The sequence below is a fragment of the Amphibalanus amphitrite genome, unplaced genomic scaffold (genome assembly GCF_019059575.1).
Source record: "Amphibalanus amphitrite isolate SeventyFive unplaced genomic scaffold, NRLGWU_Aamphi_draft 000014F_arrow, whole genome shotgun sequence".
In the NCBI taxonomy this organism is placed as follows: Eukaryota; Metazoa; Arthropoda; class Thecostraca; order Balanomorpha; family Balanidae; genus Amphibalanus; species Amphibalanus amphitrite.
This window is the reverse complement of record NW_024881510.1, coordinates 681,850-708,233: the sequence shown is the minus strand read 5'-3', so window position 1 is coordinate 708,233 and position 26,384 is coordinate 681,850. Positions and strand designations below refer to the sequence as shown.

The 26,384-nt window shown below is 56.5% G+C and overlaps 1 protein-coding gene across 12 annotated transcripts; it reads right to left on the bottom strand.

Annotated features, from left to right (window-relative positions):
• Positions 1–1,254: 1,254 nt before the first annotated feature.
• LOC122384213 (broad-complex core protein isoforms 1/2/3/4/5-like) lies at positions 1,255–26,384 on the bottom strand. 12 transcript variants are annotated; one of them, XM_043371366.1, is made up of 6 exons: positions 26,302–26,376; positions 24,972–25,163; positions 24,496–24,678; positions 23,691–24,249; positions 19,091–19,153; positions 1,255–2,395 (listed from the first exon to the last, which is right to left on the bottom strand). In XM_043371366.1, exons 1-6 carry the CDS (start codon positions 26,302–26,304, stop codon positions 2,115–2,117), a joined length of 1,281 nt encoding a protein of 426 aa, XP_043227301.1. In that variant the 5' UTR covers positions 26,305–26,376; the 3' UTR covers positions 1,255–2,114. The 12 variants fall into 12 exon arrangements, with proteins under 12 accessions (XP_043227301.1, XP_043227319.1, XP_043227330.1 ...); XM_043371384.1 differs by lacking the exon at positions 1,255–2,395 and adding an exon at positions 3,464–5,315 and having other exon boundaries at positions 26,302–26,362; XM_043371395.1 differs by lacking the exon at positions 1,255–2,395 and adding an exon at positions 6,327–7,303.

Below are 26,384 nucleotides of genomic sequence, written 5' to 3'. Positions count from 1 at the left end.
GAATGGCTGCAATAGGCGAAAACGTAAAGTTGACCTTTTGAGGTCACTGAGGTCACCTGAGGTCACCATATTCGAAACGGCTGATGAGATCGCATACGCTGATTCGACTGGTGGTGTTTTCGTCGCGATCGGCCCAGTAGTTTCTGAGTTATAGAATGGCTGCAATAGGCGTCAATGCCGAGTTGACCTCTTGAGGTCACCGAGGTCACCTGGGGTCACGAGCTTTGAAACGGTGCAGACTGCAGGTAGGTATGATTTATTTGCTCGGGGCACAGAAGGCTCGGATCGGTTATAAGGTACTTTCCAGTTTCCACGCGTGTGTTAGGTACAAAAACGAGGGAGCTTTCGAGTTCCGAGGGAAGATGCGTGTGACGTGAGTGTTACGCTAACAAGTACCTACGGCCTACCTATCACTGAGCAGTGCGCCTTTGTCGTCAGCTGTATCTATAAATGCTCGACTACGACTATACTTGCCTAATTCATGACGCGTGTCATTTATTTGTGTCAAGAGTGCAGTCGAAGAGAGTAAACACACATAAAGCTCTACAATTAGTTGTCACACTCAGCAATCGCTAATCATGATCCATTTCGCAGGGATCCATAGCCGGGCCGATCCTCTTCAGCCTGCTAACGAACGACCTGCACTGCCATCTACCGGACTGTCGGGTGATCGCATATGCTGACGATGCCCAGCTGCTCGATCACTCGCGTCCTGACCCTCAAAATTTAGCATCACTAAAACAACGTGTCGAAAACTCCTTGGATGTCATGAAACACTGGTTTAGCTCAAATTCTCTTAAAATGAACCCTCAAAAGACCGACTTCATTCTCATCGGAACCCGCCAGACTCTCAGCAAGATCGAAAACTTTCATATCTGCATAGCTGAGTCAGTCTTAAAACCGTCACCAACCATCAAATTGTTGGGGGTGACTGTCGACTCGTGTTTGGCCTGGGACGCCAACATCAGTCACATCGTCAGGAGGTGCAATGCCCTCCTCATATCCCTCTCCAAGTTCCGCCACCATTTTGACCAGGAAACGCTAAAGTTACTCATTGAGACCCACGTGTTCCCTCACATTCTGTACTGCATTTCGGTGTGGGGCGGAACCACAAAAAATCAACTCACTCGGATCCAAAAACTCATCAACTTCAGTGCTCGGATCGTGACAGGCGTGCGGCGTCGGGAGAGGATCGGGCCGGCTCTGGCATCCCTGGGCTGGCCCAGAGTGGAGCGGTTGGTGTGGGAGAGGGACCTACTGAAGGTGTGGAAGGCGCTCCACATACCAGCTTACCCTCTCTCCATCCGCCGCATGTTTGTGTCCCGCTCTGAGGTGTCTGGCCGGGTCACACGCTCTGTAGAAGCTGGCGCCCTGGAGCTGCAGAAGTGTAGGCTCTCTTCCACACAGAGAACGTTTAGTTACCGCGCTGCTGCCGCGTGGAACCGGCTGCCGCCGGCCGTCAGGGAGCAGCCCACGCTGACCGCGTTTCGCCGCGCAGTGGCGGCCAGCGAAGCCTGAGGTCTTGGGGTGCTGTGTTTTATTCCGGTTTTAGTGCAATTAGTTGTCTTATTTTATCTGCCAGTGCCTATTGCCTTCTTGCATTTTACTGTATTGTGCATGACGCTGAATCCTGAAAAACCATGTTATGTGGATGGATTTTAGATCAATACATACATACATACATACATTTCATTACGTACCTATTACCTAATTATAAAATCATTAGGTAATCCTCGGACTAAATTCACTGTTAGTATAAAGAAAACACAATACAAAGAGCCAATGGGCATAATACCTGCTGCCGGTAAAATCCAGCTCCATAATGTGGAGGTGAATTTGGTGGTTACAACACCTGACAGCGATTTTTTTTCCATTACCGGCGTATCTAACATGCCTCAGCCTATACCTAGGTACATAAATTGAACCTGAAACAGCGGTGGCTCGACCTACGAGCACTTCCGCTTGCGGTCGGCCCCTTTCGGTCGGTGCCACCCCACCAGTAGCGTACCTACACCCGTACACCGTGTCGGTCAGCTCACCACCTCGTCCTCACGGACACACACACCGCATACAGACGTTACTGGCGACTGTCGGACTGGAGTGAGGCGACTGGGTCACTGCTGCAGCGCTGGCGGCCCCCCGGTCACCGGACCCAGCGGCGGTGGCAGCTCGCCACCCGGCGCCATCGCGTGCACCGTCCGCACGTGCGTCATCATGTTGCTTTTGCGCGAGAACACCTTCTGACAGAACGGGCAGGCGGTCTCGCCGCGGTGCAGACTCCTGTGGTGAATGAGCGACGTCTTTATTGTGAACGTCTTGCCGCATATGTTGCACGTGTGGCCGCTGCCGGGAGGTAGAGCCTGGCGACCGATCCAGGTGGGTAGTCCCAGCAGACCTGCGGAACGGAATGACCCTCCGGTCAGAGGGCGACACAACATGGGACGGCTACCCGGTCAGAGGGCGACACGACACGGCCTTCCGGTCAGAGGGTGACCCGGCACAGCACGGTATGGGCCACGGTCAGACGGTGATACGACACGGCGACCGGACCCACGCTCAGAGAGCGATGCGACACGGCACGACACGGCCCTCCGGTCATGGGGTAACACGACCATTATCATAGGCACGATACAGCCCGGCACCCAACCACAGTAAGGCACATAGCCACAGCACGTAACTACGCAACAAAGCCACGGCACACATTGTAACACAGTGCAGCGGCCAGCGGGCACAGGGTCCCGGCGCATCAAGAACAACTTCTTTCGGTAGGTAGGGGTCCCTTTAGCGTACCACTGCATGGGTTTTACAGCGTCCCTGAGCCAAGCGGCCGAGAATTAGGCATCCTTGACAGATGGTAAGAGACGTGCTGGTGCAAAATATCCCAACTTAAAACGTTCTGTACCCCTAATAAAATTTGGCAAATCGCGACCCATTGGGGAGCAGATTCCGCCCTCATGAAAACTCCCAAAACAGATAGCCAAAAGAGTGTCCCTGCCCGTTCAGATGCGAACAGCTGTGATGTCCCGATGTTGATGTTAAAGTCCAATGTCCCAATGTTTCGTTTGATGTTGAGTTCCGAACAGACGTGCCCGTTTCAGTCTGGCCTGTAATGCCGCTCCTTGGCCGCTCTACTCCCGCCCATTTGTCATATTGCTCAATAGTAGCCAGTATAGGTAGGTATTGATGACTATTGAATCTGCCCGGTCATTCGTCTCGCCATTCGGTGATACAAATCCACGTTTCGGCTTAAAACAGAGGATCCAAATTGCAATGTCGTCTTACTTTAAGATGTGCTTCCACGGCCAAACGTGGCGTGCCGGTTCACCGCTCACAGCCCGTCCAACGACCACCGTCCCTAATGGTTTACCGGTCCAGCCGCCTTTTAGCCCTTCGATCGACCCGTCCATTAGTTTGTCGAACGGTCCATACGTTCTGCGCCGGTTCACCGAGTAGCACACTGGTCTGCTATTGGCTCAATATATTATTTTATTGACACATCAAGCTTGCAAGCCGTGTTACAATTTCGGCCCCTGGCACGGGCGGAAGTTTGTGCCGAGCTTGAGGTGCCCGGGCGCAGCAAATCCGCCGCCGCCTAAGCGGTGAACTTAACCTCCACCGTCTGTTGCGGCTCCAGCCTCCAAAACCAAGCCGGTGTGAAATTGGAAGAGGTCACTGGTCAGTCACCCTCATCTCGGCACAAACTTCCACCCGCCTCAGGTTACTATAAAATCAGGTCACTAGTTTATGCTGCAGGCTTCAAATTGACCTTTAAACATCAGAATTAGGTCATAGGTGCAATTGCGTCTCGCGAAAGAAACAATTATAGTTATTTAAGTGACGTACACGAGTTGTATAAAAGGCTATTGCAGAAAAAAATGTTATCTCATAAAGCGCCAATTTTGATGGTTTTCGTCCTCTTGGCTTCAGAGGCTAATCTGTAGGTTGCTACTGAGGACACATTAGTGAAAGAGCTTTAAAAGAGCAGTATCGATCCTAACACAGCACGCAGCGTCGCAAAGTTACTTCTATAGGGAGAGGGGCTGGTACGGTTCGTGCGGCAACCACTGCAGTGGGCTGGTGCGTGCCCGACCGACCACCACTGGGACTTGTGCATCATGAGCCTGCAGGCCACCACTGAAGCATGGTGCACGCTAGTCTACAGTGACTTCTGGAGGGTTTGGTTCGCGCGCGTTCTGTCACCACTGGGGCTGGTATGGACCCGGCCGGTCACCACCGGGCTGGTGCGGGACTGCCCGGTCACCACAGGGCTGGTGCGGTCCGCCGGGCGCCTGGTGCTGGTCGCCATGCCGTCTCGCCAGGTGTGCGCTGAGACCCGAGGTGCGGCTGAAGACGCGGCCGCAGAGCGGGCAGCGCGTGCGACCCTGGTGGACGGTCAGAGGGTGACCCGGCACAGCACGGTATGGGCCACGGTCAGACGGTGATACGACACGGCGACCGGACCCACGCTCAGAGAGCGATGCGACACGGCACGACACGGCCCTCCGGTCATGGGGTAACACGACCATTATCATAGGCACGATACAGCCCGGCACCCAACCACAGTAAGGCACATAGCCACAGCACGTAACTACGCAACAAAGCCACGGCACACATTGTAACACAGTGCAGCGGCAATTAATTAATTATTAGGAAAGAAACAATTATAGTTATTTAAGTGACGTACACGAGTTGTATAAAAGGCTATTGCAGAAAAAAATGTTATCTCATAAAGCGCCAATTTTGATGGTTTTCGTCCTCTTGGCTTCAGAGGCTAATCTGTAGGTTGCTACTGAGGACACATTAGTGAAAGAGCTTTAAAAGAGCAGTATCGATCCTAACACAGCACGCAGCGTCGCAAAGTTACTTCTATAGGGAGAGGGGCTGGTACGGTTCGTCCGGCAACCACTGCAGTGGGCTGGTGCGTGCCCGACCGACCACCACTGGGACTTGTGCATCATGAGCCTGCAGGCCACCACTGAAGCATGGTGCACGCTAGTCTACAGTGACTTCTGGAGGGTTTGGTTCGCGCGCGTTCTGTCACCACTGGGGCTGGTATGGACCCGGCCGGTCACCACCGGGCTGGTGCGGGACTGCCCGGTCACCACAGGGCTGGTGCGGTCCGCCGGGCGCCTGGTGCTGGTCGCCATGCCGTCTCGCCAGGTGTGCGCTGAGACCCGAGGTGCGGCTGAAGACGCGGCCGCAGAGCGGGCAGCGCGTGCGACCCTGGTGGACGGCCCGGTGGTGGCACAGGTTGGTCCGCTGGCTGAACGTTTGGCCGCACGTCTCGCACTCAAAGCGGACCGTCGACACCCGGCCTAGAAACGGGGCTCGGTTAGACGGTATACCAGCAGAGCACCGCTCGCTGCGCCGCCGCCGCCGCCGCCGCCGCCGCCGCCGGACGGAACGACCGCCATGGGTGACCCACCGCCGCCGGTAAGTACCACAGCGCCCTGGTCCGGCCAATCTCATCGCCCTGATCAGTGATCACTGATCCACCCCTTTTTCAGAATCCCGACCGGCCCGAATTCTCATATCCCCGGTCGGGCCCGATCTCAAAGCCTCAGCCGGCCTGATCTCGGCGTCCTAGTCAGCTTGAGCTCAGCAGTACGGAGCTGCCCTCAGCGAAGGAGATTTACCAGCGCACTATGTATGGTGGGTCGCCTTCAGCAGACCAATCCGAATCCGATCAGCCAGCGAGGTTGAATAGATCAGGCCTGAACTGGAAGCACGTGACGGTTGTGACTGTTTCACCATTCTGGAGCAACGAACCGCCCTCCGCAAGCCAGACACTTCCTCTTACACTGCACTGCACGACATGCCTTTGTGTTACAGCAGTTTTGTGATGAGCTATGCTATTTTCAGAATAGAAAGTAAATACTAATACGGCAAGTTCCAGAAGTTGTAGTGTCGCATGAAATCCGTGTCTGGAGTGATTCGTGAGGAACCGATGTCGTGTGTTGAGTGTCGTTTTTAGTTACCGAGTCCTGGCACTGTACCCGCCCTTCAACGCCCTGCACGGAATACAGGCTAAATAGCATCGATGATATCTGGCTTACAATAAAATCACAAACGACGACTTTAAAGTTATGTCTGGTTCGAATACTAAGCCCCAGTGGCTGTTGATTTTCACATCAATAGGTAAGAATTGTCGCACGTAGGCAGACACCGACTTTTGAGAGTGGTCCTCATTTCCAAGTAACCTACGGGTTTTAGGACAATACTTTTCTGTATAACTAGTTAGCCGTAGATGCATATTGCATGTATCATGCCAATGAGCACCACTGATGCTCTTGAACAAGTGAACAAAACAGAACGCAAACGCGGTGCTTGAACTCAGGCTTTCTATTTCGCACTATATCTAATAACCCACTATACTTACTATGCACGTGTACGCCATTCTTTCATCGCTTTTTCCAACGGAAAGCACTACATGTAAGCGCATCAATCAAAACAAAAACCTATCACTTAAATCAAAACAGAAACGTTGGATTATTTCACTCATTTCACAAATGAGCACATGCACAAGAATCTTTCGCCAGTAAATCACAAGCGACGGCCGCCCCCGATCGGGGCAGCGGCGGAGGGCATCAGCCGCCTCTCCGGCAGCACGGTAAGCTGATTGCGGTTAGCGGCTGTAGCGCGCACCTCGTTAGTAGCAGCTGCAGCTGGCAGCGGTCGACTGACCGAGCTGGTCGACACTGAAGGCATCTCGGCCGCAGCTTCCCTACACCACAGCAGCGCTAATTGATCACCCAGCCGGCCCTCCGCAACCAGCGCACAGAAATAATGGCGTATTTTTGGCACAGCAACAGACGACACGCACTTCACGGCTGCCACGGCACACAGCTGGCCGAAACGACCTCACGAGTCCCGACTCCAGCTGCGCTCTCGGCTCGGCCGACCGAATCCCACTCCAGCGGCCGTCCCAGCATGGCACCAGCGCAGGGCGTATCACAGACTACCGGTGCGGTCTGTGGCCGGCGGCGCCACGGCAGTGCCACTGCCTACCTGCCGTCGGCGCGCGCCTAGGGAGCCGCGGTGCCCTCTGCCCGGTCGGCCGAGTGTTCCGGGTGCCGCTGTGCCAGGTGCCGGCGCAGGCCGAACCGCGTGGCGTACACCGCCTGGCACACGTGGCACGTGGTGCGGCCGCGGTGCATGGCCACGTGCTGCGAGTACGAGGCCTGCGTGAAGTCGCGGCCGCACGTGGGACAGTGAATGCGCAGCGCCGAGTCGGCCGAGGCGGCGGCGGCGGCGGCCGACGGTGCGGTGACCCAGGACGGCAGCCAGGAGCGGCCCAGCCGACCTGCCGGCAGCACGCACAAACAGACACATAGGTCAGATCGGCCGCACCGGGCGCCGCGCCGTATCGTCGGCCGCCGCCGCCGCACGGCCGCCGCCCACCCAGCTCGGACATCTGCTTGGAACGGGTTTTCATCCACAGGTTAGGCAGGTAAAGGGGGTAAGGCTCCCGTGGCTGGCTTCAGAAGTGCTTGGTTTGTTTGTTTCTTAGGACAGGTTACGCAAGCTAGGTAATGTCATTCCAGCTTCCCAATGCGGTTCTCAAGCCGGCAAGGCAAGACCAGACTGACGCACACAACAGCGAAGAGGGCGGCCCGTACCCGATCATGCCGGAGGGGGGGGGGGGGGGGGTGAAAAAGGCTGTCCGTACTGGACGAGAGAGGGAAGATAAGTGGCCTTCCGTACCGTCCAGGCAGGGAAGTTACGAGGCCGTATCATCCAAGCGGGGGATATAGGAGGCCGTCCGTACCCGACCAAACTGAGATAGGTACGCCGCTCGCACCAGGTCAGATAGCCGAGATAGGAGGCCGTCCATATCCGGCCACCAGGAGAGATAGGAGACCGTCGTACCGTGCACTCGACAGTGGTAACAGAAATAAGATACATGGAATAGGTATCTTCGCAACTAAGGCCCATCGTTTCGTATTCGCGTCAATATTATCCATCAATCGACCCAATGTCAGGGTGAAATGACCCAATAGTCTTTGCTCGACTCTGCTACCCAGCATCACTGGCAGTTAGTGACGTGAAGGGGAAAGGCCCCTCGGATACTGACCAGCTTAGCACTGAACGAGTGAACAATCACTCGCAGGTAGGTAATGGAGGCTAGAAAGGCGTGAACTACTGAACGATCACAGGCTGGTAAAGAGGTTCAATTTATTCACAAATCAGAACAGTCTTCACTCCTCAGTCTAGGAGTTCATCAGACATTCAGTCAGGGCAGGCACTGGCCACTACGAAGCAAAACTAGAAACAAGAGAAATAAAATAAGCATATCTACATTTCGCTGCTCGACACGAGCATAGCTTGCTGTAATTTTGAGGGCTTAGGCCTTAGGGCTGAGAGCTCGCTGGCATCATACCGCGAGCGTAATGCCGTTACGACATATACGTAATTACACGCGGGTACCACCAGAGTAGAGTGACAGGCCGCTCACCTTCATAAAACTATAAGGTCTACAAGCTGAGACCACCTACGGATAGCTACTACGACACTTTAGTGCCCTGGGTACTACGAGTGTGAGCGGAGTAGCGACGCCATCCACCTGGATTGCAGTTTTCGGCATCTCTTATCGGGAATGCCGCTCGGTAAACCTGGCCTTTTAGAAAGCCTGATAACCGTAGTACAGCAGCTCGAGCCGCAGCGCCGCGGTTCCCGATCAGACGGTTCGCTCAGAGGGGTCCTCCGGGACCGGAGGGAGACGGCGCCCCGGCGGGCGGTGACACCCCGGTCGACGGCGGAGCACCGGCGGGTGGCGGCATCTGCACCGGCGGCGAAACACCGACCGGTGACGGCGCCCCGGTGGGCGCGTGCGACAGGGCCCCGGCCCCGGCCGTCGTGTACGGCGCAGTCCCGGCACCGGCTGTAGTCTGCGGCGCGGCCCCGGCCCCGGACGGTGACGCGGTGATGCCGTGCCGCGAGGCCAGGTGGTTGCGCAGGTACCAGCGCGAGCAGTAGACCACGCCGCAGAGGTGGCAGCGCGTCTCGCCGCGGTGCACGGCGCGGTGCGTGCTCAGCGCGATGGCGCTGCGGAACTGGCGCGGGCACTGGTCGCACGGGTGCACGGCCGCCGCCACCGGGACCCCTGCCGGCAGGCGGCACAGCGTCAGCAGCGCCCGGGGTCGGGCGGACGGCACAGCGCGCGCGGACCGGCCCAAACGCAGGGACAGGGCGGGCGTGGAACGGCCCCACCGCGCCGCCGGGATGGGGTACAGAGCGGCCCAGAGCGGTCCCACCGCGCCGCTGGGATAGGGTACAGAATGGCCCCACCGCCGGGACACTTGAGTCCGATCCGAGCACACCGCCAGCGGCCACCGGCCACGCCGGTAAGTGACAGAGTCTCAGGTCATTGATAGTGTTACTGTTGATTGAAAGTGTTGATTGGTAGTGTTGATTCATTTTTTATTTCAATACAGAGAAACATCCAGATACATCCATGAGCAGTTGGAATGCCAAATAAGTACATCGTCTAACAGGACAAAAATACCAAACTTCACCAAATCCCAGCCCTGGCGACTCTTAGCAGGAAAGGGATACACTTGAAACAATCAGTTTATGGCTTTGATTCGCGCTCAAAACTCATTTCAAAAGAGGAAATGTAGAAAAAAGTGGCACATCGGAGGTTACAATCTAACAGAAATTACCGCAAACGTCGAGCGCCGCAACAGCTACAGGGAGCCATCAAAGAATCTCCAGGTAGACCGCCCTGCTGACCCACCGGGTCAGTTGATAGTTCCGTTCCTCAGCCTAGCATCTGACGATTGGCAGCCGTAAAAACGTCACGGCAGTTTGAGCCCGATTCGCCACCCGGCGCCGGCGAGCTAGGAAAGGACCAACGCCGCTCGCTGCAGCTGTGGTCGTTCGTGTCTACGGAAATCACGGCAAGAAGCCCAACACTCAGAGACGACTTTGTATAGCAAAAGTTCCCACTCAGCGGCTGATCAGCCCTCACTATTCACTCAACCCTCAGCCACTCGGTCAGCCTTTACACCCCTCCACCCCCACCCACCCACAGCCCAGAGTTCGGCCAGTCCCCATCCCTCGCCCAGCAGTCCTTCACTCGTCAGTCGGTTAGCCCTCGCCCTTCGCCCAGTGACCGGTTCGCCCTTCGCTCCTCGTCAATCGGCTTTCAACCCCCCTTTCTCGCCCCTCTGTCCACTAAAGCAGACCCTTTGGCCAGAGGCCAATCATCCTCGCCAGTTGATATGTCCTGGCCAGGCATCGATGCCAGCGCCTCAGGCAGCAGTCATAATGGCACGGTCAGCTCTCGCCGCGCCAGGGCCTCCAGAGGCCGGTCATCTTGGCACGGTTAGTCCTCGCCGTGCCAGGGCCTCCAGAGGCCAGTCATTCTGGCACGGTTAGTCCTCGCCGTACCAGGGCCTCCAGAGGCCAGTCATACTGGCACGGTTATTCCTCGCCGCGCCAGGGCCTCCATGCTGGCCCGTTTAGCTCTCCTCGTGCCAGCGCATGCGGTGTCCGTCGGTAAAAGACAGGGATGGCCGGTCTGCGGGTACCACGGGCACCTCGTCGCACAAGCCCAAGCTGTCCTCCCGGCTGAGGCCGTGCACGTTGCGCAGGTGCCGCTGCAGATGAGCCACGCGGCTGAGGCCGACGCCGCACAGCCGGCACGTGGTGGCGCCGCTGTGCGAGCGCCAGTGTTTGCGCAGCGACGATATGTTGTAGTAGACTCGTCCGCACAGCGAACAGGTGAGGCCGCTCAGCACTGCCGGCACACAAGACGGCACGGTGAGAGTTCCGCCGAGAGAGCGCCGCGCGCGCGGCCGGCCGGACCGCCACCGCCGGATGATAGGAGCTGGTGGGGCGCCACTAGGATACAGCAAACCATCTCACGCCCGTGCCAATCCTTTGTTGGACGAAGCACGGCATGGTATGGCAACCGGCAACCGGCAACCGCTTGCCACGACAAAGACAGAGTCGTGTCTTTCGAGGAGAGTAGGAGTCGTCAGGATAGTCGTGGAAAATTATTCTCATCGAATCATCGACAACAGCTCGAATAAACTTTCTTTTATTTACAGCTCAAACAAAAAGGGCAACCTCTGAAAACCGCTCAGTGCCACAAAACATGTCAACCTAAGAGTTAATCGCACAAGGGCAATTTCTTCCGAGGACTGCGACATCATGCAGAAAAAAACGGAAACCTTCTAAGGAAACACCAAATCAACGAGCTAGATTCGCAACGTTTACGGCAAAGATGGGTCCGATATCGCCCCAAGAACTATGCCTAGGCAGCGCCGGTTCTCAAATGCAAGGATCTAAGAGCTTGGCTAGAAACGCTGACTAAATAACCACCAGGACTAACTGAAACGAATCTTGTAACTGAAACATCTTCCTCATCGACTGGCCTTCAGAACGCGAGCCATCCCTTCCAACTCAGGTTCTCAATCTTCACTGTCATTTCCCGAAAACATTAACAAAAGCCAAGCCTTGAACAGTCAACTTTCCTTAGAGCAGCGCAACAACGTGAAATGCGCCTCAAGGGCTGCAACAACAGCTCTGGGGGCACCGTGTTCACTCGGGGCGCCGGTGCTTCTCAGGGAGCACCGGACAGTTCGGATCCGCAGCTAGAGCTCAGGGGGGCCGCGGGAGCTCAGGGCCGCAACGGCCGCCATGGGGGTGGGGGGCCTCGGACGTTCATGGAGCGCCATGGACGCGCCGCATGTGTCCGTGGTAGAGTGAGCGGCGGCAGTAGGTGATGCCGCACAGCTGACAGGTCGTCTCGCCAGAGTGGACGGGGAGGTGCTGCGCCAGCGACTTGGGGTGCGTGTACGTCCGACTGCACACCGGACACTGGTAGGTGGACGACGGCCGGCCGGCCAGAGCTGCCGACGAGACACCACAGGACCGCCGGTCAGCGGAGCCGGGCTCGACACCGCCCGCAAGCCGCCGCCGCCGCCACCAGACGGGGAGGGGGACCGCTGACTGCTGAGGTCTCACGGTCAGAGAGGTAAGGTCTCGGACCATGGAGGTCCGGTTGGAGAGAAATGATCCGCAGGAGGGGTCTCGAACCGCTGAGGCCAGCCGGCCACGGGAGATGTAGATTCCGAGAGAGCATCTAAAAGAAAAGGAAACAGCGAAGAGGCGTTTCACAAACACCAGTTCATAAATCGTTTCATAGACCGACCTGTAATTCATTGCTTCGGTTACATCAATCAACACGCCATGTCATCCGGCGGCGCAAGGATCAAAATATCAGATACATAAACGCGCCTCAGTGTTTCCTAGAACCGGCTGCGTGTTGCGTGATAGTGTAGCGTCAATGCATCGCTTCAATGATTACTGCATCCTCGGCGATATCCACCCCGCAGAAGACCAAAAAGTCGCTGAAGTGGGACATGGGAGACATATATTTCTTTGACAATCAAAGAATGGGGCGACATCTCGATAGATATTTCAAAACATATTATAATAAGTGATAAGACATACACATTCGGCCGGTGCGCTCACAGTTACAGTCCAGTCCGGCCCAATCAGACTGTTTCGGTCGGGCCAGGTCTGCACTCACAAAGTCGGAGCAGCTCGGTCCGATAGCTCGACAGACAGCTCTGGTCTGAACCACAATTAGTACGGTCCGGTTTGGCAGACCCACAACTAATTCGACCCTGTCCGACAGACCCACGGTTAGTCCAGCCCGGTCCGTCTCACAGCTACCCCGGAAGGCCCGTCTCACAGTCGGTCCAAGCCGGGCGACCCGGTGAAGCCCGGGTGAGCGGCGCGCACGTGAGCGTTCAGCCGCGCCACGCGGTCGAACACGCGGCCACAAACGCGGCACGTGGTGTGTCCGCGGTGTACGGGCAGGTGTTTCTGCAGCGACTGCGGGTTGGTGTAGGCGCGCCAGCAGACGGAGCAGTGGAGGGGAGTCCGGCCGCCGCCCGCTGCCGGCACACAGACACCGGCCAGCGTCACCAGCGGGCAGCGTCACCACCGGCCGACACCATCGGCCGTCACAAACGGGTAGACACCACCGGCTATCACCACCGACCGCTCCCAGCCAGCAGCGGCGGCCGGCCAGACACTCAGCACTGTCGCGGCACAATCCGAGACAGTCCCGGCCACTAGAACGGCCCCGCGCCGCCGCCGCCGCCGCCGTCGGCGTACTCCGGGTGACACCTGCGCATGTGCAGGTTCAGCCGCGCCTTTCTGTCGCAGACGCGGCCGCACACGGGACAGGTGGTGGACCCCGTGTGCACGGGCAGGTGTTGCAGCAGCGATTTGGGGTGGGTGAACGGCTTCCAGCAGACGGGACAGTGGTGCACGGTCCGGGGCCCGGCGGCGGCGGCTGAAACACAGCGCGAGCTGGTCACAGAGCGCCCGCCAGCCGCCGGAGCCGACCGTCCGCGGTCACAGACAGTGTCTCTTTGCGGCTAAAGCCAAACACGGCGGCCACACAGCCGGCACTGCCGCCGCCGCCAGAATCGTCCACGGTGAGACGGTCATAAGACCCGGACATACGCACACGATGTCCGTCCGAAGACACACAAGGTGTCCGGCAAACTCGTCTGCCTTCTGCACGAGTACGGCCGATCATTGTCTGAATATTTTCACTCAGATGATCGCGAATCTGTGCGATACATTGTGCGCTCAAATCTGCTAAGCAGTTATAGGTATATGCATTTTGCACCCAGCAGAATGTGGCTAGTCAGCCCTGATATAGGCTAGGACTAGTGCAGTAGGAATAAGATATGCGCAACAGATTGACGCCAGGATAAAAGGATGAGGATATTGTAATCCAGTATCCAGCATGGACCAGAACCAGACAAGACACTTTAGGTCACTGGTAGCGTTGCTGACAAAGCCAATTCAAGATGCCAGCAGAAGTTCATCCACCAGCTCAAGCGCAGTCGAAAGCACGATAAAAACCACAGCCCCAAACGGGCGTTAAAAACTCATGTGCGGGGTCTGATTTGAAAAGAAGCCTATATGAGAAGACGACGGCCACGCACATTTGTCTCCGTTGTCGTTCCGGCACCAGAGTCAAGGGCGAACCGACAACGAAATGTGTTCATAGCTTAAGTGCATAAGCGGAATATTAGGGAAGCTCCAAGGTGAGCAGTTCTATCGATCAGTTCTTTCAGCATGTTGTGCGGAGATCGCCGAATAGACCAGAAAAGATGTGCGGAGAGATCGAAGACGGGCGAAGATCGAAGACCGGCACTGAATGCTGGCCGCCCCAGAGAGCCAGCGGCCCGGGTCCGTTCCACCGAGCCTGGTCAAACATCCGAGGACCGTCACAACAGGGCAGTGCCCCATCGATGTTTTCAGCGCAGAGTCCAGATCTGAACCAGCACAAAGAGCAGACGGAGACGGAGATCTACGGGTCTACGGTCGCCCAACAAAAACAGCCGTGCCAGCCCCGATTAATAGCTCCAATTAGGATGCAATCAGCATTCAGTTCCAGTAACAATATGGCTAGAGCAGGTGGAATGCACCAACGGAGCTCCACAGCGAACAGACTATCGAGCATCGTTCTTCGCACTTTGATTCTACCGATAGCAAGACGTTAATTTCTCTCCAGCTTGGCCATCCCACTTCGGCAAGATACCGAGAGAATATCAATGAAAGAATCCCCTCAAGGTAGCCATAGCTGATGCCATAGTCATAGCTCGCTTCCTCCCCTCCCCCCCCCCCCAGCGCACCCATCAAAACACTTCTATACCGTCTCCCGTTTATTGAGCGACTAAAGAGACAGAGCTACATACAGAGGGCGTCACAAACATTCAGCATGCACACAGGACACGAAGCCGCGCCGCCACACAGAGCAATGTATCAGTTCACGGGGAAGGGGCGCCGCTACCGGAGATAGGGGCGTCACTGCACGGACCAGGGCGCCACCGCACAGCTAGGGGCGCGAATGTACGAGCCGGGGCGCCGCTACAGGAGACAGGGGCGCCACTACAAGGAGCGCGGAGCCGCTACAGGACCCGTGCGGGTCCGCGGCGCCGCTCGTCCGGCGGCTCCACCTGGTGGACGGCGCGCAGGTGCTGGTTCAGGTAGGCGCGCCGGCTGAACACCCGACCGCACAGGTGGCAGCGCGTCTTGCCGGCGTGCATGGAGATGTGGCAGCGGTAGGAGTCGATGTGCCGGTACGTGGCACCGCACAGCTCACACCGGTACACTGCAAACAGCGCCGGCACATCAGACGGGCTGCCGTTACCGCCGCGCCGCCGAGGTCACACCGCCGCGCCGCCGGCTCAGGGCTCCTTGGAGACGCGCGGCGAGTACGCGCTCTCCAGACCGTGCTCGGACGACAGGTGGGCGTTGAGCCGGGTGCGCCGGCTGAACACGCGCTGACACAGGTGGCACTGCGTCTTTCCGGCGTGCACGTGCAGGTGGCAGCGGAACGAGTCCACGTGGCGGTACACGCCACCGCACAGCGGGCACGTGAAGGGCCCTGTAACACCACAGGGGCGGTACAGAGGCCGGCGCGACCGCCACACACTCACACACAGACACACACGCACAGGGACACGGATAGGCGCCCCGTCGGTTCAGATCAAACGGGTTACTGCTCGTAAGCAGTCAGTCGAACAATGGGGACGCACACCGAAACTACCGAAAAATCGCTCCGAGAATGCTGCTAAGTAGGAAGCAAACGTAACATCTAAATCTAGTACTACAAGCCGCTCCTGTCACCGTCTAGCTATAAACTATGGCTTTTGTCCGTCTGCCGCGGTCGTCTCCGTAAAATTTAGCGCTTGGCGCGCCTCCACCGAGCCGTGTGCCTTCCGTCGCACCATCAGGGCGAGCAGTCGGATCAATCGGCAGACGGGGTCAGCACCGCCACCGCCACCGCCGCCGCCGCCGGTCTGCCCGCTCCGTCCCACTAGGCCGGGCACCACTTGGCCGGGAAGATGAGCCGGTGCTGCGCTAGCAGGTGGCCCTGCAGGCCGCGGCCGCACGCCACCTGGCCGCAGACGAAGCAGCGCGCCGACGCCACGTGCTGGCGGCGCGCGGCCGTACTGACAAACTCCCGTTCGCAGAGGTCACACCGGGCGTCTCCGGCTGCAAACAGAGCGGGCGGCGCCGCGTGAGAGCCGGTCCGTCCGCCGCCGCCGCCGAGCGCCGCCCCTCCGAGACCGGCCCTCGCCGCCGGAACGGACCGCCGAGCGAGTCAGGTGCACCAACGGCGACAGCCAGGAAGGCAGAGGGATGAGGCAGAAGAGAGCGAGGAGGGAGAATCACGGCGGCCCAGGAGGAAAAAAGGATCTGGGCAGTGCAGCGCTGCGTCACAAGTCCGGCGCCGGACAATCCAATAAGCGTCGATGTAAAATATGTGGATTTTAAAGGCTGTGGCCGAGCGCAGTCTTTCATAGGATAAGATAATTCACGAGCTCTTACAAAAGATGTTTAATAATTATGTATTCTGCTTTCTTTAGGTCTGTATCTTTTTCATGATTAGGTTTTAAATAAGACGATGCTTGGGCAGCAGCAAGAAGACTGCGCATGCTTGTAAGAGGTTAGCATCTGCCATCTAATCCCAGAATAAATTAACCAGTCAATGATAAGCACAACATTCGTAGCACGTTTATTACGACAGATTCACCGACTCTTCTTTCCATCAGCGGCCTTTTCTCCCAGAATCAGCGGAGAGCAGAAAACTGGGGGCTCTTCAGCCGACCCGATCGGTCGCCCGTCCTTCCGAGACCCGTGGAAGCGGAGGGCTGGAATCATCCGGAGCCCCAGTCCTTCAGACGAGCGGTACGTCTTGTGTTCCACTGCTCTATCACGGTCAAACCATATCAGAGAGTGTCATCCGGCCAGCCGACTCAAAATAGCTATCCCTTCATTGTGTCGAAGTAGCTTCAATTCTTTGTTCTTTGCTTTTTTTTCTGAGCACGAAGTTTGTTTAAAAAAGTGATGGATGTCATAGTGCATACACCAATGATTGTCAATATAGAAAATATTCCCAACCGAGGCCCGTTCGCCCTTCAACAATGGCACCTTTCTTCTACGGCATTAGCCATATTATTGCTAAATCACCAATAACTAATAAGTGCACTTATTGGCGAATCCCTCATAAAAATATCGTTTATTTTACCAGTCCAGCTCAGACTCATACCCCACTCACCCAGTTCAGACCATCTAACCAAAATGCGGGAAAGATTGTACTGTGGTACACCCAAAAACGTCACGGGACCCCACCCGCTTTCCAACCAAGTGTCCGAGACTACCCTCTCCAGCCGCCTCCCGGACCCCCTCCATACCCCTCCTCTCCTCGCATTGTTTCCGTTCCATCTGTCAGTATTCAGCTGTCGTTGGGCCATTTAGCACTTTCCCATAACTCCCCTCATCACCCAGACGGAGCCCCGTTGTGCGGACCGGCCTACGAACTTTCAGCTTTTGTCTATCCGCTGTAGTGTACGGAAGAATCCATAGAGCTGCCCAGCCAGCCACTCCATACAGCCACCACACACAGAGTTGCTGTTGAGTGCGGTAGGTAAGCATGGATGGAGATATCTGACCATAACTGATATGACGGACGTTCGTGGCCATGGAACAAAAGCTTGTTGCGGCCCACAGACGTCCTGGTAGCGATCCGGCGGGACGCCAGAGCCTCGCCGGGCCGGGCGGGACGCCGGAATCGCCGCCGTTGCTCGGCGCAGCCCGTCCGACCCACTCTCACAGCACGCACTGCACACGGACACTGTTGATGGTATTCTCGTACAGCACGGGGCGGCCCGGGACGGCCCGCCGGATCTACGAACGGCAACACGAGGAGCGGCGCAGTCGGCCGGGGGAGCCGGGCGCGCCCGGGGAGGCGGCACCGGGCCGGAGCGGCCGCGCGCGGACTGGGACGGTTTGAGCGGACAGCAGCGGCCGAGGCGCAAAGGACGGACAGCGCGGCCCAGCTGAGCGGCGGGCCGGACCGGCGGCGGCGGCGGCGGCGGCGGTGGCAGTGACGGCACGGTACAAACGCTCGGGCACACTGGTCAGTTACCGTTACGTTAGCTGGGAAGCGTTTACCGTTACGTTATCATGTGATCACAGTGAGCAGGCGACTAGGCAGGGGGTACGAGAATACCAACAACATCAACAGCACGCTGCCACAGCAGAAACACGAGAGAGCCCGGTGCCGCCAGTGTGGGATGGTGTACCCTTGTCTATGGCCTGGTGGTGGGTCCCAAGTGTCCCAGCCCGCCATGTCTTAATAATTTGCTGTCTGCCCTACGGAACATGGAATATGTCAATACGAATAAGAGAAAAGTAAGAAAAAGATAACTGAATACAAAAGCAAAGGGCAAAGGGAAAAACAGAGGACACAATTTTGAGGTACGTGCCAAAATAAATGAGATAAAAAATAAAGAGAAAGACGAGGAGAAAAGGAATATAAAAGAAAGAGAGGGAGAGCAGACAAACAATGAATAATTCAGAATCTGATACCAAATTTTGGTGGTGTTTTCACGCACAAGGTTAGAAAAAAACGGGACGACTGCTGCTGCCACTGCTCAATATCGCGGAAAAAAAACAATGAATGAACATAGGTGAACGTTACTGCTCTTAGTCAGGACAAACTTCATCAACTCTGCGAGTGACATATTCCTTAGTCGCTCGCGGTGATAGCAAATGACCCAATATAAAAAGCATTTGATGCTTGGGCATCCCGTATGGGGCAGCGACTAAAATGACAAGGCATAAGTGATGAATTGGAAATTCTGCGTAGATAAGTCAGTTCCGAATAAATCAACTGCAAAGCATGGTCCTAAATTTATGCAACTAAAAACAAAAACAGAATTACTTTGAGTTCATGGCTTTGGACTACGAACTTTGATATAGCTGTGCTGTATACACAAGAGGCCGACTATGATGGAACAAACAATGATCCATTCTCAAACGGACGTGAAAGCATTTGATAAAAGATGAAGGACTTTACAAAATTACAGCCCAGTTTAGCCCATCGTACGGCTGGCCAGTGACATCATGCGACGCCGCCGAGCTAGCAGCAGCAGTCTTCCCGGCAGCAGGCGCCGCCCCGATGTCAATGTAGTGGCGTGTGGCGTTCGTTGTGCGTCTGTGTGTGTGGCGGCACCCAGGCCGGTTCAGAAGCGGCACCTACCTTGTGACGAGCCGTCTTCTGAGGTACCCGCCGCGCCGCCGACAGACAGGTCACCGCTGCCGCCTGAGGACACAGGGAACCCGGTCATACACACACCGGCGCAGTTGGACATATATAGTGTGAAGGACGGAACATTCAACTAAGTAGACCCAGGGCGCTGTCATCCCGGGACCGCCCGTGTATTATTCGCCAATCAGCTTAACACTACCAGTGACGTCACTGGAGGACCGCCAATCGGGGCCGGCCGGCCGGGCCCGTAGAAGGCCAAACGCAGACGTTTTCAGAAAAGCGTAAGCCGTATAGATACAGTGGTGGATGGATTTTTGCTGTGATTCGGCTCTCCAAGAGTGCGCCGGGGTACGAGGACCCGGACAAAGGTCATGGTGAACCGGCATCTGATAAAATTCGCTCACCACTTAGCAGCCGACTTCGACCCTTCACCCTCGTAAAACACAAAAACTTGTCGGTCATCAATCCACCTGCATCTCTGCATCTGCTTACTACCTATATCGACTAGTTACTGCAGCCGTTTTGGAGCGGCTCACGGCCGATAACACACCGAGTGTGCGCTAGCCGCCGGTGCTAAGCGCTAACCATTGAGTGCGCGTGGCCGACTGCCGCCCCGATGGCGCTGGCCCCCGGTACCGGCGCGGCGCTGCTGATCCATGGAGGGGGGGGGGGGGCTGCTAATTAGTTGAGCCGGAATTGGGATAGAAGCCGGTATGGGATTGGGATAGAAGCTCAGCGAGACTAAGGGATTGTGTGGTGCCTTCGGTAAGCCCCTCAAAATCACCCGTGTAGGGCCCTCAGGGCCGCCGGTTATGAAGCCTTTGGAGGCACTCACAAGTACCGGTGTGAGGCTCTCAGAGGCATTAGTGCGGGGCCCCCAGAGGTGCCGCTGTGGGCCCTCAGAGGCGCCGGTGAGGGTCATCACAGATGCCATTGTGGGCCCTCAGAGACACTGCAGTGTGGGGTTGTCACAGTCGGCTGTGGGACCCTTAGAGCTGCTGGCTCGAACCCTTTACAGGCCGACAGGGGCTCTCAAAGACCGACAAGCAGGGGCGGATCCAGGAAAACTCCAAGGGGAGGGTCATGAATCGAAGTGGTGCCCCTACCTATACCCAAAATTAAAAACTCAACGGATTTCGTCCACTTCATTTTGGTGGTGCCCCCATTTTCAGTTTTTTATTTTTATTTTTTATTTTTAGTCAGTATCTTACCTCTTAGCCACAACCACATTTACCAATTGTAAGCAAGTATATATGAATGTGCTATGTGTATATATGTTGTGGACGCTGAGTAATGAGTACTTATCAGGAACGTTATCAGGTAAGCAAATCGTTGTCAGTCCGACGAACTTGCCCCTGGCGTCTAAAGGGTCTATCCTTGACACTTCAGGCTTGTCAGGGGCACCAAAGTTCTTCCAGGGACACCACAAACCTGTCAGGGGCACCTACGGCCTTGTAGGGGCGCCACAGGCCCGCCAGGGGCACCACAGGCCTACCAGGAAGCAGGGGCACCACAGGTCTAGCAAGTATACACGACAGGCCTGTCAGGGGCACAACGGGCCTGTTGGGCCCATGAGCACCCCTAGGGGCAGGGGCACCACAGTCCTTCCAGGGGCACCGCAGGCCTGTGAGGGGCACCAGCGGCCTATCAGGGGCACCAGTCAACACAGGCCTGCCAGGGGCACCACAGACCTGCCAGGGGCACCAGAGGCCTGCCAGGAGCACCACCGACCTCGCAGGGGTAACTTGGGCCTGTCAGGGCCCAGGGGCACCACGGGCCTGTCGAGAGGCACTTCAGGCTTTTCAGGGGCACCATAGTCCTCTCAGGGCGCAGGGGTAGCAGGGGCACCAGAGGCCTGCCAGGGGCACTACAGGCCTAGCAAGGGCACCACTGGTCTATCAGGGGCACCACGAGCCTGTCATAGCCAGGCATCTCAGGCTTGCCAAGGCCCAGGGGCACCACAGGTCTGTGAGGGGCACCAGCGACCTAGCAGGGGCACCAGTCAACACAGGTCTGCCAGGGGCGCCACAGACCTGCCAGGGGCACCACAGACCTACCAGGGGCACCAGAGGCCTGCCAGGGGCACCACCGGCCTCGCAGGGGCACCTTGGGCCTGTCAGGGGCACGACGGGCCTGCCGAGGGGCACTTCAGACTTTTTAGGGGCACCAGTCCTCTCCGGGCGCAGGGGCACCAGAGGCCTGCCAGGGGCACCAGCGGCCTAGCAAGGGCACCAGAGGCCTGCCAGGGGCACCACAGGCCTAACAAGGGCACCACGGGCCTGTCAGGGGCACCTCAGGCTTGTCAGGGGCACCTCAGGCTTGTCAGGGCCCAGGGACACCACAGTCCTTCCAAGGGCACCGCAAGCCTGTCAGGGGCACCAGAGGCCTGTCAGGGGCACCACAGGCCTAGCAAGGGCACCTCTGGCCTGTCAGGGGCACCTCAGGCTTGTCAGGGCCCAGGGGCACCACAGTCCTTCCAGGGGCATTACAAGCCTGTCAGGGGCACCAGAGGCCTAGCAAGGGCACCACAGGCCTGCCATGGACACCACAGGCCTGCCAGGGGCACCACCGGCCTTGCAGGAGCGCCTCAGGCCTGTCAGGGGCACCACGTGCCTGCCGGGGACACTTCAGGCTTGTCAGGGGCGTTACAGTCCTGTCAGAGCCCAGGGGCACCAGGCCCGTGGTGTCCCTGCTAGGCCTGTGGTGCCCCTGGCGGTCCTGTGGTGCCCCTGTCAGGACTGTGATACCCCTGATAGGCCGGTGGTGCCCCTGGAAGGTCTTTGGGCCCCCGGGCCTCAAGGGGGGGGGGGGCCATGACCCATGTGACCCCCCCCCCTTGGATCCGCCCCTGCCGACAAGGGGTTCTCAAGAGGTCTGCGGTGCCTTCGGAAGCCCTGTGGAGTCCTTAGAGATCAGCAAGGTACACTCAAACGCCAGTGGGGCCCTCAGAGTCGTCGGTGTGGGCCCTTAAAAGTCACCGGTGAGTGGCCGTCCGATGCGGCTCCGGCGTTGAGCCCCAGAGCCGCCGATATATGGCCTTAAGAAGCACTGGCTTCGGGACCTCATTCAGGGGTGCCGGTTGCACTCAGAGGTGGCAGTGTGTGGCTCTCAGCTAGGCACCGGTGTGGGGCCTTCACAGCCGCCGGTGAGGGCCCTCATAGGCACCGTTGTGGGGCCTTCAGCCATTGGTTTAGGGGGTCATCGCTGATCGCAGGCGTGTGTGGAACCCTTAGAGCTGCTGGTCCCTGATAGGCCGTTAAATGGCCTGCCCGGTGCCGGGCGGCGGCTCCTGTCCAGTTACGTCCTCAAACACGCCCGAGGGCAGACGGTAAAGGGCGAGGAAAGGAAAGTGAGACGAGGTTAGGTGGCATGATGGGGATGGGGACGGGTCGCCTCACCGCACAGCGTCGTCTCCTCTCGCCCCCGCGCGGCGAGTGACTGTCTGTGCGGCACCGCGGTCGGCCCGCCTCCCCTGTTTGTCACTCTAGGGTGTTATCACTGCCGGCGGCCCGGCCGTGTGTACTTTACCGCCCCGTTCTCCTCTCCCGTCCCGTCCCAGCCCTCATCCAACCCACGATGGTCGCTGCGCCGGTCTCCCGTCCGTTTCCCGCTGGCCAGAACTTCAGTTATCTTTGTGCGATAACGAACCGTTCCTGGCCTTAGCGCTAACTCCCGTGTTTACCTCCCAGCGATGCATGTCATCCATTTGGCCATTTGAGGCCTGCCCTCGGCGCCGCCTGCCCGGTGCCGGGCGGCGGCTCCTGTCCTTTACGTCCTCAAACACGCCAAAAACTGCCAAAACGGAGTGACCTGTAGGTGTTTAGTAAGGGCCCTCAGAGGCCGGCAATTAGCCCTCAGAGGTCGCCAATAGGCCCTGAGAAGCCGGCAAGGGGCCCTCAAAGGCCGACAAGGGACACTAAAAAGCCGGTGTGGGGCTCTTATGGAAGTGTGGCTCTTCGATAGGTGTTCTTCCGAGCCCTGTGGGGCCCTTCTGAGTCGAACGATGCCAGCGTGGACCCTCAGCCGCCAATTGGCGTCGCAAGGCCCCTCAGGCCCGAGAGGCCCCCTGATCCGATGGGGGCACGTGCCCCCTGCTCCCCCCGGGTGCAGATAGAGAATGCAATCGGCGGTGCGGGACACAACAATTGCATTCGTTCCTTCTCCCGTCGCGAGGTCGCCCATCCGACCCATATCCCATGATTGTCAACCCTGGGGCTCGGGTCGGCAATGTACCGGCAAGGAAATCAGCTTTAGGTGAGTAAAAAGTTATCAAGAGTCATTAGTTGTCGTTACGTTCAGTAATAACAACTATACAGTGCCAAATGTACCCGACGTACAGCTTGGAGCCGGGCGCCGCCCGGTTTCCACCAGTGACGTCACGCTAACGCTTAGCGACCGGTCCATTGGAAATCACGGGATGATTCTACCTCTCTTATACGGCCTTGAGTAGACCTATCGTATAAAAAGTTAAAGTTTAACATTAACGGCCATTCTTTGGGTGGAATCAGACCAATGTATACGATATTCACGCTGAGCTAGGGTTTGGAAGGGAAAATTGGCTGTAACGCGCCGCGGCCCACCCGTCCCGCACCTTGTTCCGACAGTCGACTGAGCAGGCCGGCCATGTCGTGTGAGCTGGCAGAGTGGTCGGAGCCCTCGAACTGCGACGCCTCCATGTTGGACACCTGGCCCAGCGCCGTCTCCAGACTGGCGTCGTCGTCGCCGTCCGGGATGTCCACCTTCTCCACCTTGATGTTGTAGCCGTCGTCGCCGTGCGGCTGCGCGCTGTGGTGCGGCGCCAGAGGTGGCGGCGGCGGCGGCGGCGGCTGGTGCGCCACCGGCCGGGCGTCCAGTGGCGTCTCCAGGGCGGCGGCGGCCGGCGGGGGCTCCAGGTCGATGGTGGCGGGAGGCAGGGGCGCAGCCGGCAGCGGCGGCGGAGCGGAGGAGACGGGCGGCAGCGGGGACTGGGAGCCGACCCGGCTGTCGCTGCCCGACAGCCGGCGCCGCTTGGAGCGCGGCGAGCTGGGCCGGCAGTCGGGCGGCTCGCGGACCCGGGAGCGTAGCGGCGAGCTGGCCGGGCGCGGCCGCGGCTCGATGCCCCGCGGCTCCGCTGGCGAGGCGGCCACGGCAGTGGGCGTCGGCCGGCCCGGCTGGAACACCCGTCAGGGCTGTCAGAGAACTGTCACTGCAATCCCGCACCAATAACGGGCTCTGTACCAACATATTTTTAGGGATAGGTATTCAAGAATTGACACACTACATAGATAATTTAAGTGTGAAGCAAAAATGTCAAATATGTTCCATGTTTAGCGAGGGCTAAAAGAAGGCTGTGTCCAATAAAATGACTTTGTAAGAATACTTCGGTAATTTAGCAGGAAAGGAAACAACAGACTTACCCCATCATCGTCATCATCTCCTGAGAGTCCCTTGACCTGCAGCATCTCTGCAGTCTTGAGGAAGCTGCCGAGCTGGCTCTGCAGCACATTGACCTCTCCCTTGTACACAAACTCCACCACAGCTGCCAGGTCCGGATAGGACGTGTCCTTCAGGAAAAACACTGGGTGCTGACACGGGTTTTCCTGCCAAAAGAACATAAGTAGGTTAAAGGATTTTGAAGAGTGGAGACATAGGTAAACATAACTGCTGAATTAATTATCTGTTATCATTAAATAGGAGTGACAACTATGATCTATTTACACAAAAACTGGTTTTTAGCTAGGTATGGCTCAACCAGCACATGAATCTTTCACAGTCAGAGTCAGAGGCCTTATGTTGGTTTCCAGAAAGTTGCAGATACATCCGGACATCGGTCAGATAGACAAGCACAACAGACTGCAAACAATGAACCTGTTCTGGCATTAGCAACACTCACCTTCAAAAGATCCCTGAAGTATGGACTACATGCTGAAAGCATCATCCTATGAGCCTTAATTTTCTGGCCCTCACAGCACAAAGTTATATCAACAAGCTCTTCATCTTGTCTGAGATTCTCAAAAACTGATGTCACACTATTCTGAAAATTATTCCATTTGAGACAAAACTTCTGCAGTGCTGCCATTTTGCCCTGGAATAGTAAGAACACTTAATTGTCATCCTGAAAAATTTATATTTTCTACCTCTGAAAACAATAGAAATATAACTTCTGAGCCACCAGCTAGTTCTTTAGATAAGAGCCTTAGTTAAGCTGCTCCAAAGCATGCTACATATTTTCCCCTAGCTTGACAGCCTGCAGTCGGTGGCACCAGTCAGTAGTCACAGGTTAAATAACCACCTGAAAAGATCAAAAGGAAGTCAGAGTGTGTATTGCGTGTGGGGGATGGGGTTGTAGTGTGAGCAGTGCTTTGTGGGCAAATGAAAAATATCACTGTATTCTTTGACCAAGGAAAAAGTCACCTTGCACCAAAGTTTAGGTGGAAGGGTTGGCAACTATTATGTAGGATGTAGGGGCTAGTGACCTAATTCTTAGGGTAGGCTAGGATTAATTGATTTCTTAATAAAATGTCTATGGAATTAATGAATTTCCTGGTCTAGTCCCCCCCCCCAAAAAAAAACTGCTGAAAAATTCAGCTACAACAAAACTTCTTGGGAATAAACTAACAAAACTTTGCAAATAATTTTAGGTAATTATTCTACAAAGTCTAAGCTTGGCATTAGCTCAAATTTGAATTGAGTCATGGAAAAAAACACCAACCAAATAAATGGGCTTTAAGCCAGTCTGCAAAGCATATGTAACAATGTTTGATTTTAACTAAAATTTATACACCTTGTGAAGGTTGGCACAGGCTGGTGCAAACTTGTCAATCCCACAGCCCTTCAGGTGCAGCTCATTGAGACTGTTGCAGGTTTTGCAGCCTCAGACGTCTTGAGTCAGCATTACGAGGTTGAGTGTACCAAAAAGCGACTAGACATTTTGATTTAAGCAAAAGTGAAAAAGCCCGCCAAATAAAAAAAATCTAAAAACAATTAGGAACATAAAACAATGGGTGCTGAAGGCAGTCCCAGTCCTTCATCATTTCATTTTCGTTTCAATTTCTACAACAGGGACGCCGGACGCGCAAAAGCGTGGAGGTCGGCACACCCTCGAAAATCTTTTGGAAAACTTAAGAAAGCCGGCAACACTTTGAAACAGCAGCATCAAAATAAAAAACAAACTTTGACACAAACAATAACGCAAAACACAAACACACTCGAAAGATAACAACCATTAAATCCTCGCAATAAAATGGCGGCCGTTCTCAAGTTCCATTGAACGCCAGCTTGTATTGCAGCATATTTACGTCTGGAC